Consider the following 16,687-nt stretch of genomic DNA (forward strand, 5'->3'; position numbering starts at 1 on the left):
TTTTCTTCTACTTGCTTTAGGATTAGTTTGCTGTTCATTCTCTTGCTTCTTCAGTTGTTAATTAGGTCTTAGATTTTGGCTCGTTCTTCCTTTTTTAGTATATACATTTAGAGCTGTGAATTTCCCTCTCAGTACTGCCTTTGCTGCATCTCATAAATTTTGATATGTTGTATTCTCATTTTCATTCCTCTCTAGATATTTAGCAGTTTCTCTTGCAGTTTCTTCTTTGACCCACCGATTGTTTAAGAGTATGTTGTTTAACCTCTACATGTTTGTGAGTGTTTTGGTTCTTTCATAGTTATTAACTTCTAGTTGTATGCCATTGTGGTCAGAGAATGTGCTTTGAATAATTTTAATCTTTTTAAATTTGTTGAGTTTTGTTTTATGTCCCAGCATGTGATCTATCCTGGAGAAGGTTCCATGAGCACTAGAGAAGAATGTATATCCTGGTAGTATGGGATGTAATGTTCTATTTGTATCTGTTAAGTCTAATTTATTCCTCACTTTAAGTTCTCAGTTTCCTCATTGGTCTTCTGTCTAGATGAACTATCTATAGGAGAGAGTGTTGTATTGAAATCTCCAACAATTATTGTGGAAACATCTCTTGCTGCCTTCAGTTTTGCCAATATCTGTCTCATATACTTTGGAGCACCTTGATTGGTTGCATATATGTTTATGATTGTTATTTCTTCTTGGTGACTTGTCCCTTTTATTAGTATGTAGTGTCCTTTTTTGTCTCTTATAACTTACTTGGATTTAGAGTCTATTTTATCTGAAATTAGTATTGCTAACCCTTCTTTCTTTTGGCTGTAGCTTGCATGGCATATTTTTTTCCATCTGTTCACTTTCAATTTCTTTGTGTCATTGGTTCTAAGATGTATCTCTTGTAAACATCATTGATGGTTCATATTTTTGATCCATTCTGCCAATCTGTATCTTTTAATTGGGGAGTTTAATCCATTCACATTCATTGTTATTACTGTGAAGGCAGTTCTTGAATCATCCATCTTATCATTTGGTTTTTATTTGCCAAATCTATTTTTTTCCCTCTTTCTCTTTATTTCCTTTAAGGTACCATTACTAAGACTCTTTAGTTCTGTACCCTTCTACAGACCTCTCTCTCCTTCCTTTTTTTCTCAGCCAGTAGAGCCCCCCCTTAGTAGTTCTTGTAGGGCAGGTCTCTTGTTAACAAATTCTCTCAGCATTTGTTTATTTGTGAAAATTTTAAACTCTCCTATAATTTTGAAGGAGAGCTTTGCAGGGTAAAGAATTCTTGGCTTGCAATTTTTCTCTTTCAGAATTTTAAATATATCATACCACTGTCTTCTCGCCTCCATGGTGCCCCCTGAATAGTCAGTCCTCACTATTATTTTCTTTCCCTTGTATGTGGTGAATTGCTTCTCTCTTGCTGCTTTCAGAACTTTTTCCTCTTCAGCATTTGACAATCTGATCAGGATATGTCTTGGAGTAGGGTTATTTGGATTTATTCTATTTGGAGTTTGTTGGACAACTTTGATTTGCATATTTATGTCGTTTAGAAGGGTTGGAAAATTTTTCCTAACAATATCTTTTAATACTCTTTGTATCCTTTTTCTCTTCCCTTTCTGGGACACTGATAATTCTTACTTTTGTGTACTTCATAGTGTCCATCATTTCCCTTAGATCCATTTCAAATTTTTCAATTTTTTTCACCATTCGTTCTTTTATGCTTTCACTTTCCATCACCCTATCTTCGAGTTTGCTAATTTGGTCCTCTGCCTCTTCAAATATAGTGTTATGTGTCTCATGAATATTTTGAATTTGATCAACAATATCTTTTATTTCCATAAGATCCACTATTTTTTTTTTTTTACTCTTGTAAATTCTTCTTTATGTCCTTCTAGGGTCTTCTTCATGTCCTTTATATCCAGAAACATAATATTAATGTTTGTGAGTACTACTTTGATTAATTGCTCCAGGTTCTGTGTTTTTCATATGGGTTTTTCATATGGATGTTTGGGTTATCAATATTGTCTAGTTTCTTTATATGCTTTGTAATTTTCTGTTGTTTTTGGCCTCTTGACATTTGCTTATCTTGATAGGTTTCTTTTAGAGTATGCAGGATTATTTAAGCATTTATCTATAGTTTGACGGAGCTACAACTTGGTGGAGTACACTTTCCTGAGCTACCAAGTGGTGGCCCTCCTGAGCCACCTTTTACCCTTAAGTCAATTCTCCTCAACTTTGTTTGTGTACTGAGTGTGAATCCAGATCATATGGTTGTCCAATCAGTGTGTCAGTCGTATGGATGGGGGGTGTGGCCTGTGCCATTTGTCGGAGAGTCCACTCCAGGACCCAGTGGTCCTGGCCATTCCTGGGTCTGCTGGTGGAATACTCTGGGGCTGCAAAGCTCATGTCTCACCTTCCAGCTCAGATGGCTCACTGTCCCTCTCTTCTGTACACTCAGGAGACCCTGGGATTGGGGATGGGCTCCTGGCACTTCTGTGTGGCACCCCTGTCTCTATGCTGTATGCACCGTGGGCCTCTGTGGACAAAGGGTGTACACCGACACAAGCATGCCACATGGCATACATGTACTTTTAAAGAAACATTAGAGCAAAGTAGTGTAACTGACCAGTAAATTTGGTTGTTTCTATGATCTGTAACTTTTTCTATGAATAACTAAATCCATGGCTAACAAATCATACAAGGATATTATTCTGATATGATATAAAATCTTTTTCTTTTAGGTAGAGTACTCATGTGGCTAAGAGAGCAGCATTGACTATGACAGATAGAATTTATTTTCATAAACTATAATTTTTTGTATCTATTCATGGCTAGTAGTCAACAGTGACTACAAACTAAACCTACTTTCTCAAACTCTCCACAATTTTCCACATCCATCCAGGGCTTGTAGTCAGCAATGACTACAAAAAAAACTCACTTTCAAACTAGAAATATGTAAGTTTACAAAATTAACATAATGGAAGTCTGTGCTCTGAGACATTTAGAGGTCAGTAAGGACTGCTGCTAAGTTATTCTTAAAGATATGGAGACTATTTGGAAATTCCTGGGGCAGCACTATCGAAGTGAGCTGAGCAGGAATCCTATCCTTAAGTCCCTGCCATTCAAAAGCAAATAGGTATTGAGAGTCTGGGTGAAGAGAGATACCAAAAAAAAATGTGTTTTAAGATCTAGGACTGAGAACCTGAATGCAGACAGGTTTACTTGGCTGGCTTGCCCTGGAATGCCTTCATCCCACACAGACAGTTCTACTTGCTCAAGGATCTCTTTGGGGATGCCAAGAGGCCTTGCTCTAGTAGGGGCCTTGCGGCAAACAAGGGAGGTAAACACTAGCTGGGTTTTCTTGTTTTAAGGTGGCCCCTGGGTTGTGAAGAAGAGCTCTCCCTAGAAGGGGGGGTGGTGGCATTCAGGGACAATGAAAAATTGATGGGATAGTCAATTTCCTCAAGCCTGCAAAGGAGAGGGGTAGTGAAGGTTCTAGTTTTGGTTTCACTGTTAACTCTCATAACTAGGCAAGTCTGAGTAGAAGTAGGTCTGGAGTGGCAGTTCAGGACAGAGTAATGACTCTAGTATTAATTAATAAATTAATAATCTTACCTGCCACGTCAGGTGTAGTTACCTGAGGCTCCTCCAGGTCATTGGTCAGATGTGAAGTCAGTGGAGCCATATGCAGCCTTGGGCACCTTCAGTCCTCTACTTGCCATGAGCAGGGCTCTGGGGTCTGTCCTGATCCTCCTTTGGGAGATGGTACAGTTGCTGCCCAGTCCCTGTGCTGGTGGCCCGTGGGCAAGGCCCCACTGGGTCCTGAGGTCGAGGGTTGTCTTGATGTTTCTGGAACTCTCTCTGCCAGTGGCCCTTTGACCCACAGTTGAAGCAAGGCCCTTGAGGCTTGGAGCCATGGTTCAGATGATCTCAAGGGGACAGGGCACCAGAATTGATTGCAGTAAATTGGGCCTGTTCTCTGGTTTTCTGCTTACCTTTCTTTGCCTTCTCCCCCTTCTCAGCCTTGTCCTGATAAAAACAGAAAAGGCGGTTCCCAAGAGGTCATTGGTGGGAATTTGCTGGCCCAAGGAGAGCTTTTACAACTTTTTCTGAATGTCAGGGGCAGACTGACTGAGGAAATGAGTTTCCGGCAAATCTGACTTTCCTGGGAATCCGGGCTTACATTAGTATACTTCTCTAGAGCTTCTACTAACCTTACCTGGAAAAGGGTCAGGTTTTCCTCGTCTGAGTGATCTCTCTTAGCTTATCATAATTAGCTGGCTTGGTGGTGCATTTTCTCATGGCTTCTATCAAACAGGTGACTATATGGTCCCTATTCCTGAGGTTGACCTGCCTTCTCTACTTAAAAGGGGATCATACATGGGCATAACACAAGTGACAATTCCTTCTCAGGTCCTTGTCTTTATAGAGAGCTATAAACATCTGGGCATAGGGAATCCCTGACCACTTTCTCTGCCTTTTATGGAACAAATCTAACTGGAGGATGGTTTTGTAATTGAGAGTCCCACTGGAGGGCTATGCTATCTCATCTTTTGGCTTATATTGACTATTGGCATTTCCTGTCTTCTCTAGAAAGGAAAATAAAGGAGCTTACAAACACAGGTCAGGGACTTGGACCCTGTACAGCCTCTCTGCTGGCTGAATGCCTTGGAACACTGGGAGTAAAGTCATTGGGCATCCCCTGGACACCTTTCCTGAGAGGTCTTTGAACCTATGCTTCTGGTGGGTTTCCAAACACAGGTTAGGGACTTGAACCCCGTCCTTGCCTGGAAGAATTCCAGGACAGTGCTCTCAAGGAGTTGGAGACTCAAACCTTGTATAGCCACTCTGCTGTCCCAATGCCTTGGGAACATGGGGAGTAAAGTTTCTGGGAATCCTCAGGACTTTCCTCCCTGGGGGATGTCTAGACCTATGCTCCCGAAGTTGGGGCCTGCCCTACCTGAGAGAAGTCTAGGACAACACTCCTGGGAATACCTTTGTCCTCTAGTTTCCTGACTGAGGGTTAAAAAGTGAACATGCTCTAGAAGAAGGGAATCTTTATATTTGGCCGCAGTGGGTCTCAATAGAGACAAAATGGTCAAGGCCTAGAGGGGAGATACTCCTGTTGGAAAGTACTCAGTTCGCATGGGCATAGACCAGAGGTAAATCTGTAGAATGTCAAAGACAACACCTTGTTTGGTACGAGAACCCTTAACCCAGAATCCTGTGTAACAAAAAACAGAATGTAGACATCTTTCAACAAAGGTATTGAAAACCAGACAGAGGAGAAAGGAGACTCTCATGGGGGCAGGGGAGAGGACATCTGCCGGCCAAGAGTGTTTGAAGGACAAGGGGATGCTATTAGGTGAGCAAGGATCAAGAGGTGGTCCCCAGGAGGAAGGAAAGGAGAGAGTGTGGGGAAGTCTTGGAGAGCCACAGAAAGAGAGAGAGAGAGAGAGAGGGAGAGAGAGAGAGGAGAGAGAGAGAAACGTGAAACAGGGACTTGATTTGATTCTCATCGGACTCCTGCATGACACTGGAGAAGCCCCAGTTGGGTCTCAAGCCTCTCTGAATCTCCTTGGATCTTCACGGCATGGAGACGGGCTCCTGCCAGCCCCAAAAGAGGGAGCTGGAGAACTCAGAGTAGACCGAGATTATGTCTTGGGGAAATCAGGTCAGAATCCCCAGATCTTGAGAGGGAACAGTGAAAGTGATCAAAAGATGGTTCTTACAGGGGAGGAAAGGAGAGAGTGTTGGGAAGTCTCTGAGAGCTGTGGAAACAGAGAGAAAAGAGTGGGGGGCCTTGATTTGACTCTCGCTGGACTCCTGCCTTACATGGGGGGAATCCCCCAGTCAGGTCTCAGTGTCAGTATCACCCGCCTCTCTGAGTCTCTTTGCTTCTTCACGGCATGGAGACAGGTTCCTGTCACCTCTGCAGAGGGAGCCAGAGAACTAAGTAGACCGAGATTATGTCCTGGGGAAGCCAGTTGAGAGTCCCTAGATTCCTAGAGGGAACAATGAAAATGATTCCACCGTTTTGGGAGGACACAAGTTTGCATGAGGACATAGAAGAGGATAACAATGAGCCAAATGAGGAGGAAAGCGAAAAGCACACGGCCAAGCCTTCCGGTCAGTAGCCATGACTTACTAGTCCAGACTATCAGAGATGAGAAGTCTCCTGGCTTGGTCACCAAAATATGTTGCTGGTGTTGAGTTCTTAGGTTCTTGGCCATGTCATGAGAAAGAACTCAAGAGCACAGCAGAGACTGAGTAGGCAGGCAGAAAATAATTTATTAATTACACGTGCAGAAGGACATGCAGGCACTGTCAAGAGAAGAAGTGAGAGGCGAGAGACCCCCAGCCTAATGGTAACATCATGCATTAGTGTCGTACATTTTTTACAATTGGTGAAAGAACATTTTTATAATTATACCTTTAATTATATTCAATAATTTACATTAGGGTTTACTGTTTGTTTTGTGTAGTGCTATGTTTTTTTAAAAAATTTATTTTAACAACATATATACAGCCTAAAATTTCCCTTTGAGCATATTCAAATATATAGTTCAGTGCTATTAATTACATTCACAGTGTTGTGCTACTATCATCACCTTCCATTAACCCAACTTTTCCATCAGCCCAAATTGAAACTTGCACAATATAAGCATTAACTCCCCATTCCACCGCCTCCCCACCCCCGGCTCCTGGACTGAAGGTTGAATACTTAATACCCAATCTTAATACTTACTACAAAGCCACTGCAATCAAAACAGCATGATACTGGCACAAGGAGAGACACATATACCAATGGAATAAAGTTGAGATTTCATTGATACAGTTATAAAAATGTGCTATCATCAGTTGTGACAAATGTTCCACACCAATAAAGGTGATGGAGGTGGGAGTGATATCTGAGAATCCTTTATTTTATGCATGATTGTTCTGTAAATCCAAAACTTCTCTAATGATAAATTAAAATGAGTGTTTAGAAATAAACCCTCACGTTTATGACTGACTGATTTTTGACTGGAGTGCGAAGTCCATTCAATTGGGAAAGAATAGTCTCTTCAACAAATCGTGCTGGGAAAATTGGGTGCCCATATGCAAAAGAATGAAGATAGACCCTAGCTCTCACTGTGTACAAAAATCAACTCAAAATGGTTAAAGATATAAATATAAGAGCCAGAACTATAAAATTTCTACCAAATTTTTTATTTCAGTTATTCTAGTTTTTCCTTCAGAATTTCTGCTACTTTTTTTTTAGTAATTTCTTTCTGTTTGTTGATAGTCTCTATTTGGTTAGACATTATTTTCTTCTTTTCTTTTGTTCTTAGACATGGTTTACTTCAGTTCTTTGAACATAATAAAAATAGCTGATATAAAGTTTTTGTTTAATATGACCAACTTTGGGCTTCCTCACAGATAATTTGTATTGACTAAATTTTTCCTGAGTATATGCCATACTTTATTTGTTTTTGTGTCCTATGTTTTTTTGTTGAAAACTGGACATTTAAACTAATATAATATTAGCAGCTCTGGAAATCAGGTTCTCACCTTCCCAGCATTTTTTCTTGTTTCTGTTTCTTGTTGATGATGTTTCTTCAGTGAATATTTTAGGGTAGTTCTGTAAAATCTGCATTCTTTTCTTGTGTGTGGCCACTGATGTCTCCTGGTACATCACTGATAGCTTACTGGTCAGCTAATGATTCAATGGAGATTTCTTTAAATGCCTGGAAATTATAAGTCTTCCAGTTTTTGCCAAGTGTGTCTGTCTGTGAGCTGTGCATGCCTTCAGTGCTCAGGACAGAATTACTTCTCTTTACCCTTCATTTCCTGTTTGCACAGAGCCTCAAGTTCAGCCAGTGATGAGAGCTTGGGGTCTTCCAGGTCTTTCCTGGGCATGCAGGGCCCAAACATTATTCTAGATTCCCAGGAGCATGTTGGAACTTTTCAAAGTCCTTTATGGATAGCCCATTCCCCATTTTTCCTTTTGTGTGTTTTGGTTATCCCATTCCCCATTTTTCCATTTATTCATTTTGGTGAATGTATTGTTTTCCCCAACTGTTATTGCTGCCATAGGCTGAAGTGATATTAAACAATTTCTGCTGATTTTTTTTTTCAAGTGCTCCAGGGAAAAAGCTGCATGCGGCAGTTCTGAGTTAGATTAAGTAAAGAGAAGCCTTGAGAGTGGGATTTTCCAGGGAACTGCCAGAAAGGTCAGATAATGACAGCCATCTTGGAATTGGACTTCGGACTTGTTCCAACCCCATTATGTCTCCACCCAGAGGCTCTCTGCTGGTTTTCATCGTGATTGCAGGGCTATTGATTTGCTATGATAACATGGAGCTGGAGAGAGGGAGATTGGACTAGCACAATTTAAAATACTCAAAATCTCACTATTCTTACTGAGATTCATCTGTTTTTCTTGAAGGAATACTCTTTGGGTTGTTGCAAGCCTTTGCTTAATTTCCAGAGTCCTAAAAATGTTGATTTTGAGAGCTTTACCAGTGTTCTCATTGCTTTTATGTTGGGGAGACTTTTTGGAATTCCTTTCTCTGCCGTACCTGCTTATGTCACTCTCTGCTCTCTCTATTAATATACTGTGAACTACAGCTTTGGTAGCTTATGAGGGGTGACAATGGGATTGGGAAAGCCATAAGGACCACACTCCACTTTGTCTAGTTTATGGATGGATGAGTAGAAAAATAGGGGAAGGAAACAAACAAACAAACAGACAAAGGTACCCAGTGTTCTTTTTTACTTCAATTGCTCTTTTTCACTTTAATTGCTCTTTTTCACTTTAATTATTATTCTTGTTATTTTTGTGTGTGTGCTAATGAAGGTGTCAGGGATTGATTTAGGTGATGAATGTACAACTATGTAATGGTACTGTGAACAATCGAATGTACGATTTGTTTTGTATGACTGCGTGGTATGTGAATATATCTCAATAAAATGAAAAAAAAAAAAAAAGGAAGGGTGACCTTTGACAAGGCTGATGTCAGCTAGTCATCTTACAGCTCCTCCTTGGTGGGTGTTGGTTTATCCTGAACACCATGCTTGACCAAGATGTATGTAGTAGCTGCGGACATAACTAAAACTTGATTCCATTTTCCCACTGTGGCAAATCTTAAAACTAAAGGCAAATAAATTGTGTTGAGATGGGAAAAAAAAAAAAAAAAAGATTATCCCATTTTTATAAATGAAGAATTTGAGTGAGCATGCAAATTGAGTTATGCGAATTTATGATCTTAGTTGTTGTACTAAAGAGAAACAAGAGTATTCTTTTCTTGTTTTCTATTATGCCAAGGGAGGAAAAGTTGATTCTGTCCCTCATAGCTTTCTTGTGAGGTTTAAAGGAATGAATACATGGAACAAGCTTAGAAGAATAAGATCTCAATTAATATCTTCACCTTTTCTTATTAACCCTCCTTCTTTAAACACGTATCTTGCCTTTTGGAACTACTTCCTCTTAACTTCAAGCAGTGAAACTGTAGTCAAGTTCTGAAAAAAATAAATTGGAGTTGAGTACACTTGCCTATACAGTTTCCTTTGTCTGAAAGTTGTTTTTATTTTGTTATTAGGAACTTTAATATTTTATACTATGTATGAAACTGAAAAAGAATAAATAAAGAGAGAGATCTGCAATGACAGGGATGTCAACTTTAGCTGCTTCAAGGTTTGGGAAACGAAAGTAGTGAAGTGTAGTGCATGGGAGATTGAATAAGACCATGTGCCATTTTGTGTACTTACTGTGTCCCCTGGAAAAAGCCATATTGTTTGATGCAATCTTGTGGGGGCAGATTGATTAATCTTTTTGATTAGGGTGTGACCTCTTGATTGGATGTTTCCATGGAGACGTGACCCAACCAAGTGTGGGTAATACCTTTGATTAGATTATTTCCATGGAGATATGGACCCTACCCATTTAGGGTTGGTCTTGATTTAGTTACTGAGGTGCTATAAAAGAGCTCACAAGCAAAAGGACCTCAGAGCAGCTGAGAGACACATTTTGGAGATGGCCACTGAAAGCAGACTTTTGCAGATGCTAGCCCAGTGTTTGCTCCAGAGAAGCTAAAAGAGGACAAAACGCCCCAAGAGCAATATTTTGAAGAAAGCGCTGGAGCTGAGAGAGGAGTGGAACACAACCAGCAGATGCCAGCCACATGCCTTCCCAGTTAAAAAAGGCTTTCCAGATGCCATTGGCCTTCCTTTGGTGAAGTTATACTTGTGTTGATGCCTTAATTTGGACATTTTCATGGGCTTCAGACTGTAAATTTGTAACCAAATAAACCCCCTTTATCTAAGCCAATCCCTTTCTAGTATTTTGCGTAATGGCAGCATTATCAAACTGGAGCAGACCAGTAAACAGAAAATCTGGGCTCTATTCCTTATCTGCCATCAAAAAAGCCATATGATTATGGCCCCTTAATGCCTTCATTTGGGAATCTTAATGGAGTTTGAGTTAATGTGTCTTCTGTTGTATTATCTTACTTTTTGTGCCTTAGTCTGTTGAAAGAGCTTATTTTCTTGTGATGAAAGTTGAGAATGTTGTATAGATTTTAAGACTTTTTTTTTTTTTGAGTTAACTACCAGAAAAATTCCAGAATCTAGTAAAAGTCACAGTTGGTGTTTTAAGGAAACTCTAGCATTCACCTGTGTTCTCTAAAAATACTCATATATTGTTTCCTATCTCTTACAAAAAACTAACAATATCATTTTAATATCATTTATGTGCTTTGTTTTAGGTTGGTACAGAGGAGTTTCCACAAAGAAGCCAAATGTAAAGGTAATGAAAAGCTTATTGTTACTTCATTTTAATAATTAATAATTTATATTTAATTGTGGAAAATATGTATAACATAGTAATCATTTAAACCATTTTAAGTGGACAATTTTTTGACATTAAGTACATTGACTATACTGTGTAACTTTTACTGTTATTTCTAGACTATTTGCATCATCCCAAAATAAAACTCATTTAGAAATAACTCCCTTCCCAACCTTGTAACCATAATTCTGATTGCTATCTGTATGAAATTACTTACTTTAAGTATTTCATGTAAGAGATAACATGCAATAGTTTACCTTTTGAATCTTGCTTATTTCACTCAACATGACATACGTATTCAATGTTCATTGGTATTTTAGCATGTACCAGTATTTCACTTTTTTATTGCTGAATAATTTTCTATTGTATGAGTATACCACATTTTGTTTATCCAGTCATCTGTTGATGGATACTTGGGTTGCTTCACTTTGACCTTTTGGCTATTGTGAATAATATTGTGAATAATACTGTTGTGCAAATATCTACTTGAGACCCTGTTTTCTAGTCCTTGTGGGTATATACCTAGGAGTGGAATTGCTCTGTCAAATGGTAATTCTATGTTTAATTTTCTAAGGAAATATTTTCCACAGTGGCTGCACCATTTCACATTCCCCTCAACAAAGAACAAGTGTTCCTATTTATCCACTTCCTCTCCAACAATTGTTATTTTTGTTTTTAGTAGTTGCTATTCTGGTGCGTATGATGAAATGGTATCATGTTTTTTCTATTAGAAAAGTTGTATGTTTACATAAAAATCATGCAGAACATACAGTATTCCCATATATTCCCCTATTGTTAACACTGCATTAGTGTGGTATCTTTTTTTTAATAATTGATGAAACAGTATTATTATAATTATACTTTATTTATGGCCCATGGTTTACTAGAGTTCACTGTGTTGTACAGTCCTATGTTTTTAAATTCAATTTTATTGAGAGATATTCACATACCATACAGTCATCCAAAGTGTACAATCAGTTGTTCACAGTACCATTATATAGTTGTGCATTCAACAGCACGATTAATTTTTGAACATTTTCATTACAGCAAAAAAAAATAAGAATAAAAATTAAAGTAAAAAAGAACACCCAAAACATCCCATCCCCCCATCCCTCCCTATTATTCATTTACTTTTTGTCCTCGTTTTTCTACTCATCTGTCTGGATAAAGGGAGTGTAAGCCAAAAGTTTTTCACAATCACATGGTCACACAGTGTAATCTATGTAGTTATACAGTCATCTTCAAGAATCAGGACTACTGGGTTGCAGTTCAGCAGTTTCAGGTATTTTCTTCTAGCCATTCCAATACACTAAAAACTAAAAAGGGATAGCTATATAATACATAAGAATAACCTCCAGAATGTCCTCTCAACTCCATTTGAAATCTCTCAGCCACTGAAACTTTATTTCATTTCATTTCTATTCCCCCTTTTGGTCAAGAAGGCCTTCTCAATCCCACTGTGCTGTGTCCAGGCTCATCCCTAGGAGTCATGTCCCACTTTGCCAGGGAGATTTACATCCCTGGGAGTCATGTCCCACGTAGAAGGGTGGGCAGTAAGTTTACCTGCCAAGTTGGCTTAGAGAGAGAGACCGTGTCTGAGCAATAAAAGAGGTTCTTTCTGGGTGACTTCTAGGCACAATTATAAGTAGGCTTAGCCTCTCCTTTGCAGTAACAAGCTTCATAAGGGCAAGCCCCAAGATCGAGGGCTTGGCCTTCTAAATTGGTAGTCCCCAGTGCTCATGAGAATATCAGTAATTCCCCAGGTAGGGAAGTTTAATATTTCCACATTTTCTCCCAGTCCCTCAAGTGAGCTTTGCAAATACATTTTTATTCTGTGTCCAAATTACTCTGGGATGTATCAAAGCTTCATGCTAACCTGTACAAACCAACCAGATCTCACTTCCTATTCAAGCTTCCATGTAATTATGGTGTTTTAGTAAACTGACCATACAGATTAAAGTATATAGTGAGCTACAGAAAATATTCATTTTGCACCAAATAAACATCTCTTCCTTTGGTCACACACAGAAGCCAAAGTTTTAAAACACAGTCAGTATCATCCCCTATCCTTTGGTTTGATTACCTTAGTAGGAGGTAGGCACTGGGCACCCCAGCAAGTTCACTGTGTGTGGTAATACAAATCTGTTGTCTTTCAGTGGTGCTCTCTTTTCTGCCGGCCAGCAAGACCTGGGTTAGTTTTAGAGCCCTGCTTTAACAGTTGGGTCTTCTGTATTTCTCAGCCAAAACAGGGCTGGGTTTCCATACAGGGCATGTAGACCAGCTCCTATGGTCCTGACAAAGAGTCTGGGGCATCTTTTTAAAAGTGTTTCAATTCCCTTGCACCTTCTGGACTTAATTGTCCTCAGAAGCTGCTTTGCCTCCGAGCACAGGCTGTGTCTACCCGGGTGAGCTGAAACTGTGGGATTTCTATGCCCTCACTTGGCTTGCCAAGATCTGGCTGATGTGGAGCTCCGCCTGTGGCCAAGAACTCCCTCAGGTGATCCAGTCCTCCAATTATCCCCAAGGCAAGGAAACAGTCGCCGGCTGCTGCTTCCATTAATGGTGGGAGAAGGACTTTCAGACCCAGGGCTGGAGATACAGTCTCTGTCCATGTTTTCTCAGTCTCATTATCTCTCACTGACCTGGGCCTTGAAATGTCCTCCTCTGTCCCTTGGGTCTTCAAATGGTGAGGTTATGTCTCAGTGCTGTGTCCCTCATGGGAGGGGTCTTGTCTGCTGGTTCTGTACCTTTCCCACACTAAGACCGAGTGATACTTCTTCTCTTTCTTCAGTTTGGGGTTTGCAGAGTCTTTTTCTGGTCTATATCCTCCTCCAGAGTTCCAAACAATTCAGAATTGTCCTTTTTTTCTTAAATCTCTGGAGAGAAGTTTTCAGTAGTTGTTGACCTTGCCATGTTGATGATGTCACTGCCAGTCCTATGTTTTTAAAGAAAATTTTATTCTAGTAACATACATACAACCTAAAATTTCCCCTTTTAACAACATCCAAATATATAATTCAGTGGTGTCAATTACATTCACAATCATGTGCTATCATCACCACCATTCCATTACCAAAAGTTTTCCATCACCACAGACAGAAATTCTGTATCAATTAAATATTGATTTCCATTCCCTATCCATAACCCCTGGTAACCTCTATTCTAGTTTCTCACACTATGACTTTGCATGTTCTTATTATTTCCTATTATTGAAATCATACAATGTTTGTTGTTTTGTGTCTGGCTTATTTCATTCAATGTAATATATTCATGGTTCATCCATATTGTTGCATGCATCAGAACTTCATTCCTTTTTATGGGTGAATGATATTCCATTGTACGTACATACCATATTTTGTTTATCTGTTCATCTCTTGATGAACACTTGGGTTGCTTCCATCTTTTGATAGTTGTGAGTAATGTAGATATGGATACCAGTGTGCAAATATCTTTTCTAGTTCGTGCTTTCAGTTCTTTTGTGTATGTACCTGGAAATGAGGTTGCCAGGTCATATGGAAATTCTATACTTAACTTCCTGAGCAAATCCATACTGTCTTCCAGAGTGGCTGTACTATTTTACATTCTACCAACAATGAATAAGCGTTCTTATTTTACCACATTCTCTCCAACACTTGTTATAATCCATTTTAAAAAAAATAGCCATCCTAGTGGGTGTGAAATGATATCTCATTGTGGTTTTGATTTACATTTTCCTAATGGCCAATAATATTGTACATCCTTTCATTTTGTTTATTGGGCATTTGTATATCTTCTTTGGAGTAATGTCTATTCAAATCTTTTGCCCATTTCTAAATTAGGTAGTTTGCCTTTTTGTAGTTGAGTTGTAGGAGTTCTTTTTGTATTTTGGATTTTAAACCCTTATCAGATACATGATTTCCAGATATTTCCTCCCATTCTGTAAGGTGTATTTTCACCTTTTTTTATAATGTCCTTTGATGTCCAAAAGTTTTTAATTTTTATGAAGTCTATTTATCTGTTTTCTTTTGTTGCTTCTGTTTTTTGATGTAAAATCTAAAGATCATTTGCCTAGTACATGGTCCTGTTGCTATTTCCCAGTGTTTTCTTCTCAAAATTTTATAGTACTGGCTGTTATATTTAGGTCATTGATCTATTTTGAATTAATTTTTCTATTTGGTGAGAGATAGGCACCCACATTTATTTATTGATTTTTGCATGTTGATTTCCAGTTTTCCCAACACCATTTGCGGAAGAGACTTTTATTTTCCCATTGAAAGTACTTGGCACCCTAGTCGAAAATCAACTGGGTATAGATGTATGGATTCATCTCTGGATTCACAATTCTGTTCCACTGGTTATAGGTCTATACTTATGCCAGTATAACACTCTTTTTTTTAACTTTTTAAAAAATTGTTTTGTTTTATTAGAGAAGTTGTAGGTTTACAAAAATATCGTAAAGTACAGTTTCCATATACCATCCTAATATTCACGCTTTGCATTAATATCACTTTCTTAATTTCTGTTACCTTGTAGTAAAATTTAAAATCAGGTTGTGTGAGTCCTCTAACTTGTCTGCTGGTTCTGTACCTTTCCCACACTAAGACCGAGTGATACTTCTTCTCTTTCTTCAGTTTGGGGTTTGCAGAGTCTTTTTCTGGTCTATATCCTCCTCCAGAGTTCCAAACAATTCAGAATTGTCCTTTTTTTCTCTTGGCTATTTGGTTCCCCTTGCAATTCCATATGGTCAGCTTTTTTTATTTCTTTAAAAAGGCTGCTGGAATTTTGATAGAGATTGCATTGAATTTATAGTTCGCTTTAGGTAGTATTGCCATCTTAACAATATTAAGTCTTCTAATCCATGAGCACAGGAAGTCTTTTTACTTATTTAGATCTTCTTTAATTTCTTTCAGCAATGTTTTGTAGTTTTCATCATACAAGCTTTCACCTCCTTGGTTAAATTTATTCCTAGGTATTTTATCCTTTTAGATGCTATTGGAGATGGGATTGTTTCCTTGATTTCCTTTTTTGATTGTCATTACTGGTGTAAGGAAGTTCAACTGAATTCTGTGTGTTTATCTTGTATCCTGCAACTTCACTGAATTCTTTTGTTTGTTCTAGCAGCTCTTTGGGACTCATTGGGGTTTTCTATATGTGGAATCATGTCATCTGTGAATAGGCATAATTTGACTTCTTCCTTTCCAGTTTGGATGCCTTTTATTTCTGTTTCTTAACCTGATTGCTCTGGCTACAATTGCCAATACAATGGTTAATAACATTGGTGACACCAGTCTTCCTGATCTTAGGTGAAAACTTTCAGTATTTCCCTATTGATTATGATTCTTGTGGATTTTTCCTAATTGCCCTTCATCTTGTTGAGAAGATTCATTTCTGTTCCTAGCTTTCCTAGTGTTTTCATGAAAGGGTCTTTGATTTTGCCATCATCACTCTCAATTTTAAACAATTATCATAACCCCAAACACCCCAAAGCTCTTATAAGTCCCTACTTATTTATCCCTGGTTTATGTATTAGTATGGTATTGATAAGGTATTCCTATTCAATGTAGTCTATAATATGCAATAGGTAGTTTTTCCCATATACCACTCTGTTGTTAACTCTTTGTACCAGTACCATACCTTAGAAGTAGATCATGCAAGCACTTATTTATATTTGTAGCGCTATTCTGTGGGATTCATGCCTTTAAACAACCCCTTTCAATTATGTTCACCTTAATATGGCACTGATACTTATAATCTCATTGTCAGCTGTAAATAATGACAGTTTTCCTTCTTCCTTTCCAATTTGGATGCCTTATAGTTCTCTTTCTTGCCAAATTGCTCTGGCTAGAACTTCTAGCAAGTGTTGAATAATAGTGGTGACAGTGGATATCT

General features: G+C 38.6%; 1 protein-coding gene across 7 annotated transcripts in view; it reads left to right on the plus strand.

Annotated features, from left to right (window-relative positions):
* Positions 1-16,687, plus strand: part of DOCK3 (dedicator of cytokinesis 3) — a 639,207-nt gene that overhangs the window by 109,826 nt on the left and 512,694 nt on the right. For all 7 annotated transcript variants that reach the window (XM_037797176.1, XM_037797183.1, XM_037797213.1 and 4 more), the window contains exon 3: positions 10,737-10,777. In XM_037797176.1, the coding sequence (XP_037653104.1) occupies positions 10,737-10,777 (41 nt within the window). The remainder of the gene's footprint in view (positions 1-10,736; positions 10,778-16,687) is intronic.

The sequence above is a fragment of the Choloepus didactylus genome, chromosome 1 (genome assembly GCF_015220235.1).
Source record: "Choloepus didactylus isolate mChoDid1 chromosome 1, mChoDid1.pri, whole genome shotgun sequence".
NCBI classification, from domain to species: domain Eukaryota; kingdom Metazoa; phylum Chordata; class Mammalia; order Pilosa; family Megalonychidae; genus Choloepus; species Choloepus didactylus.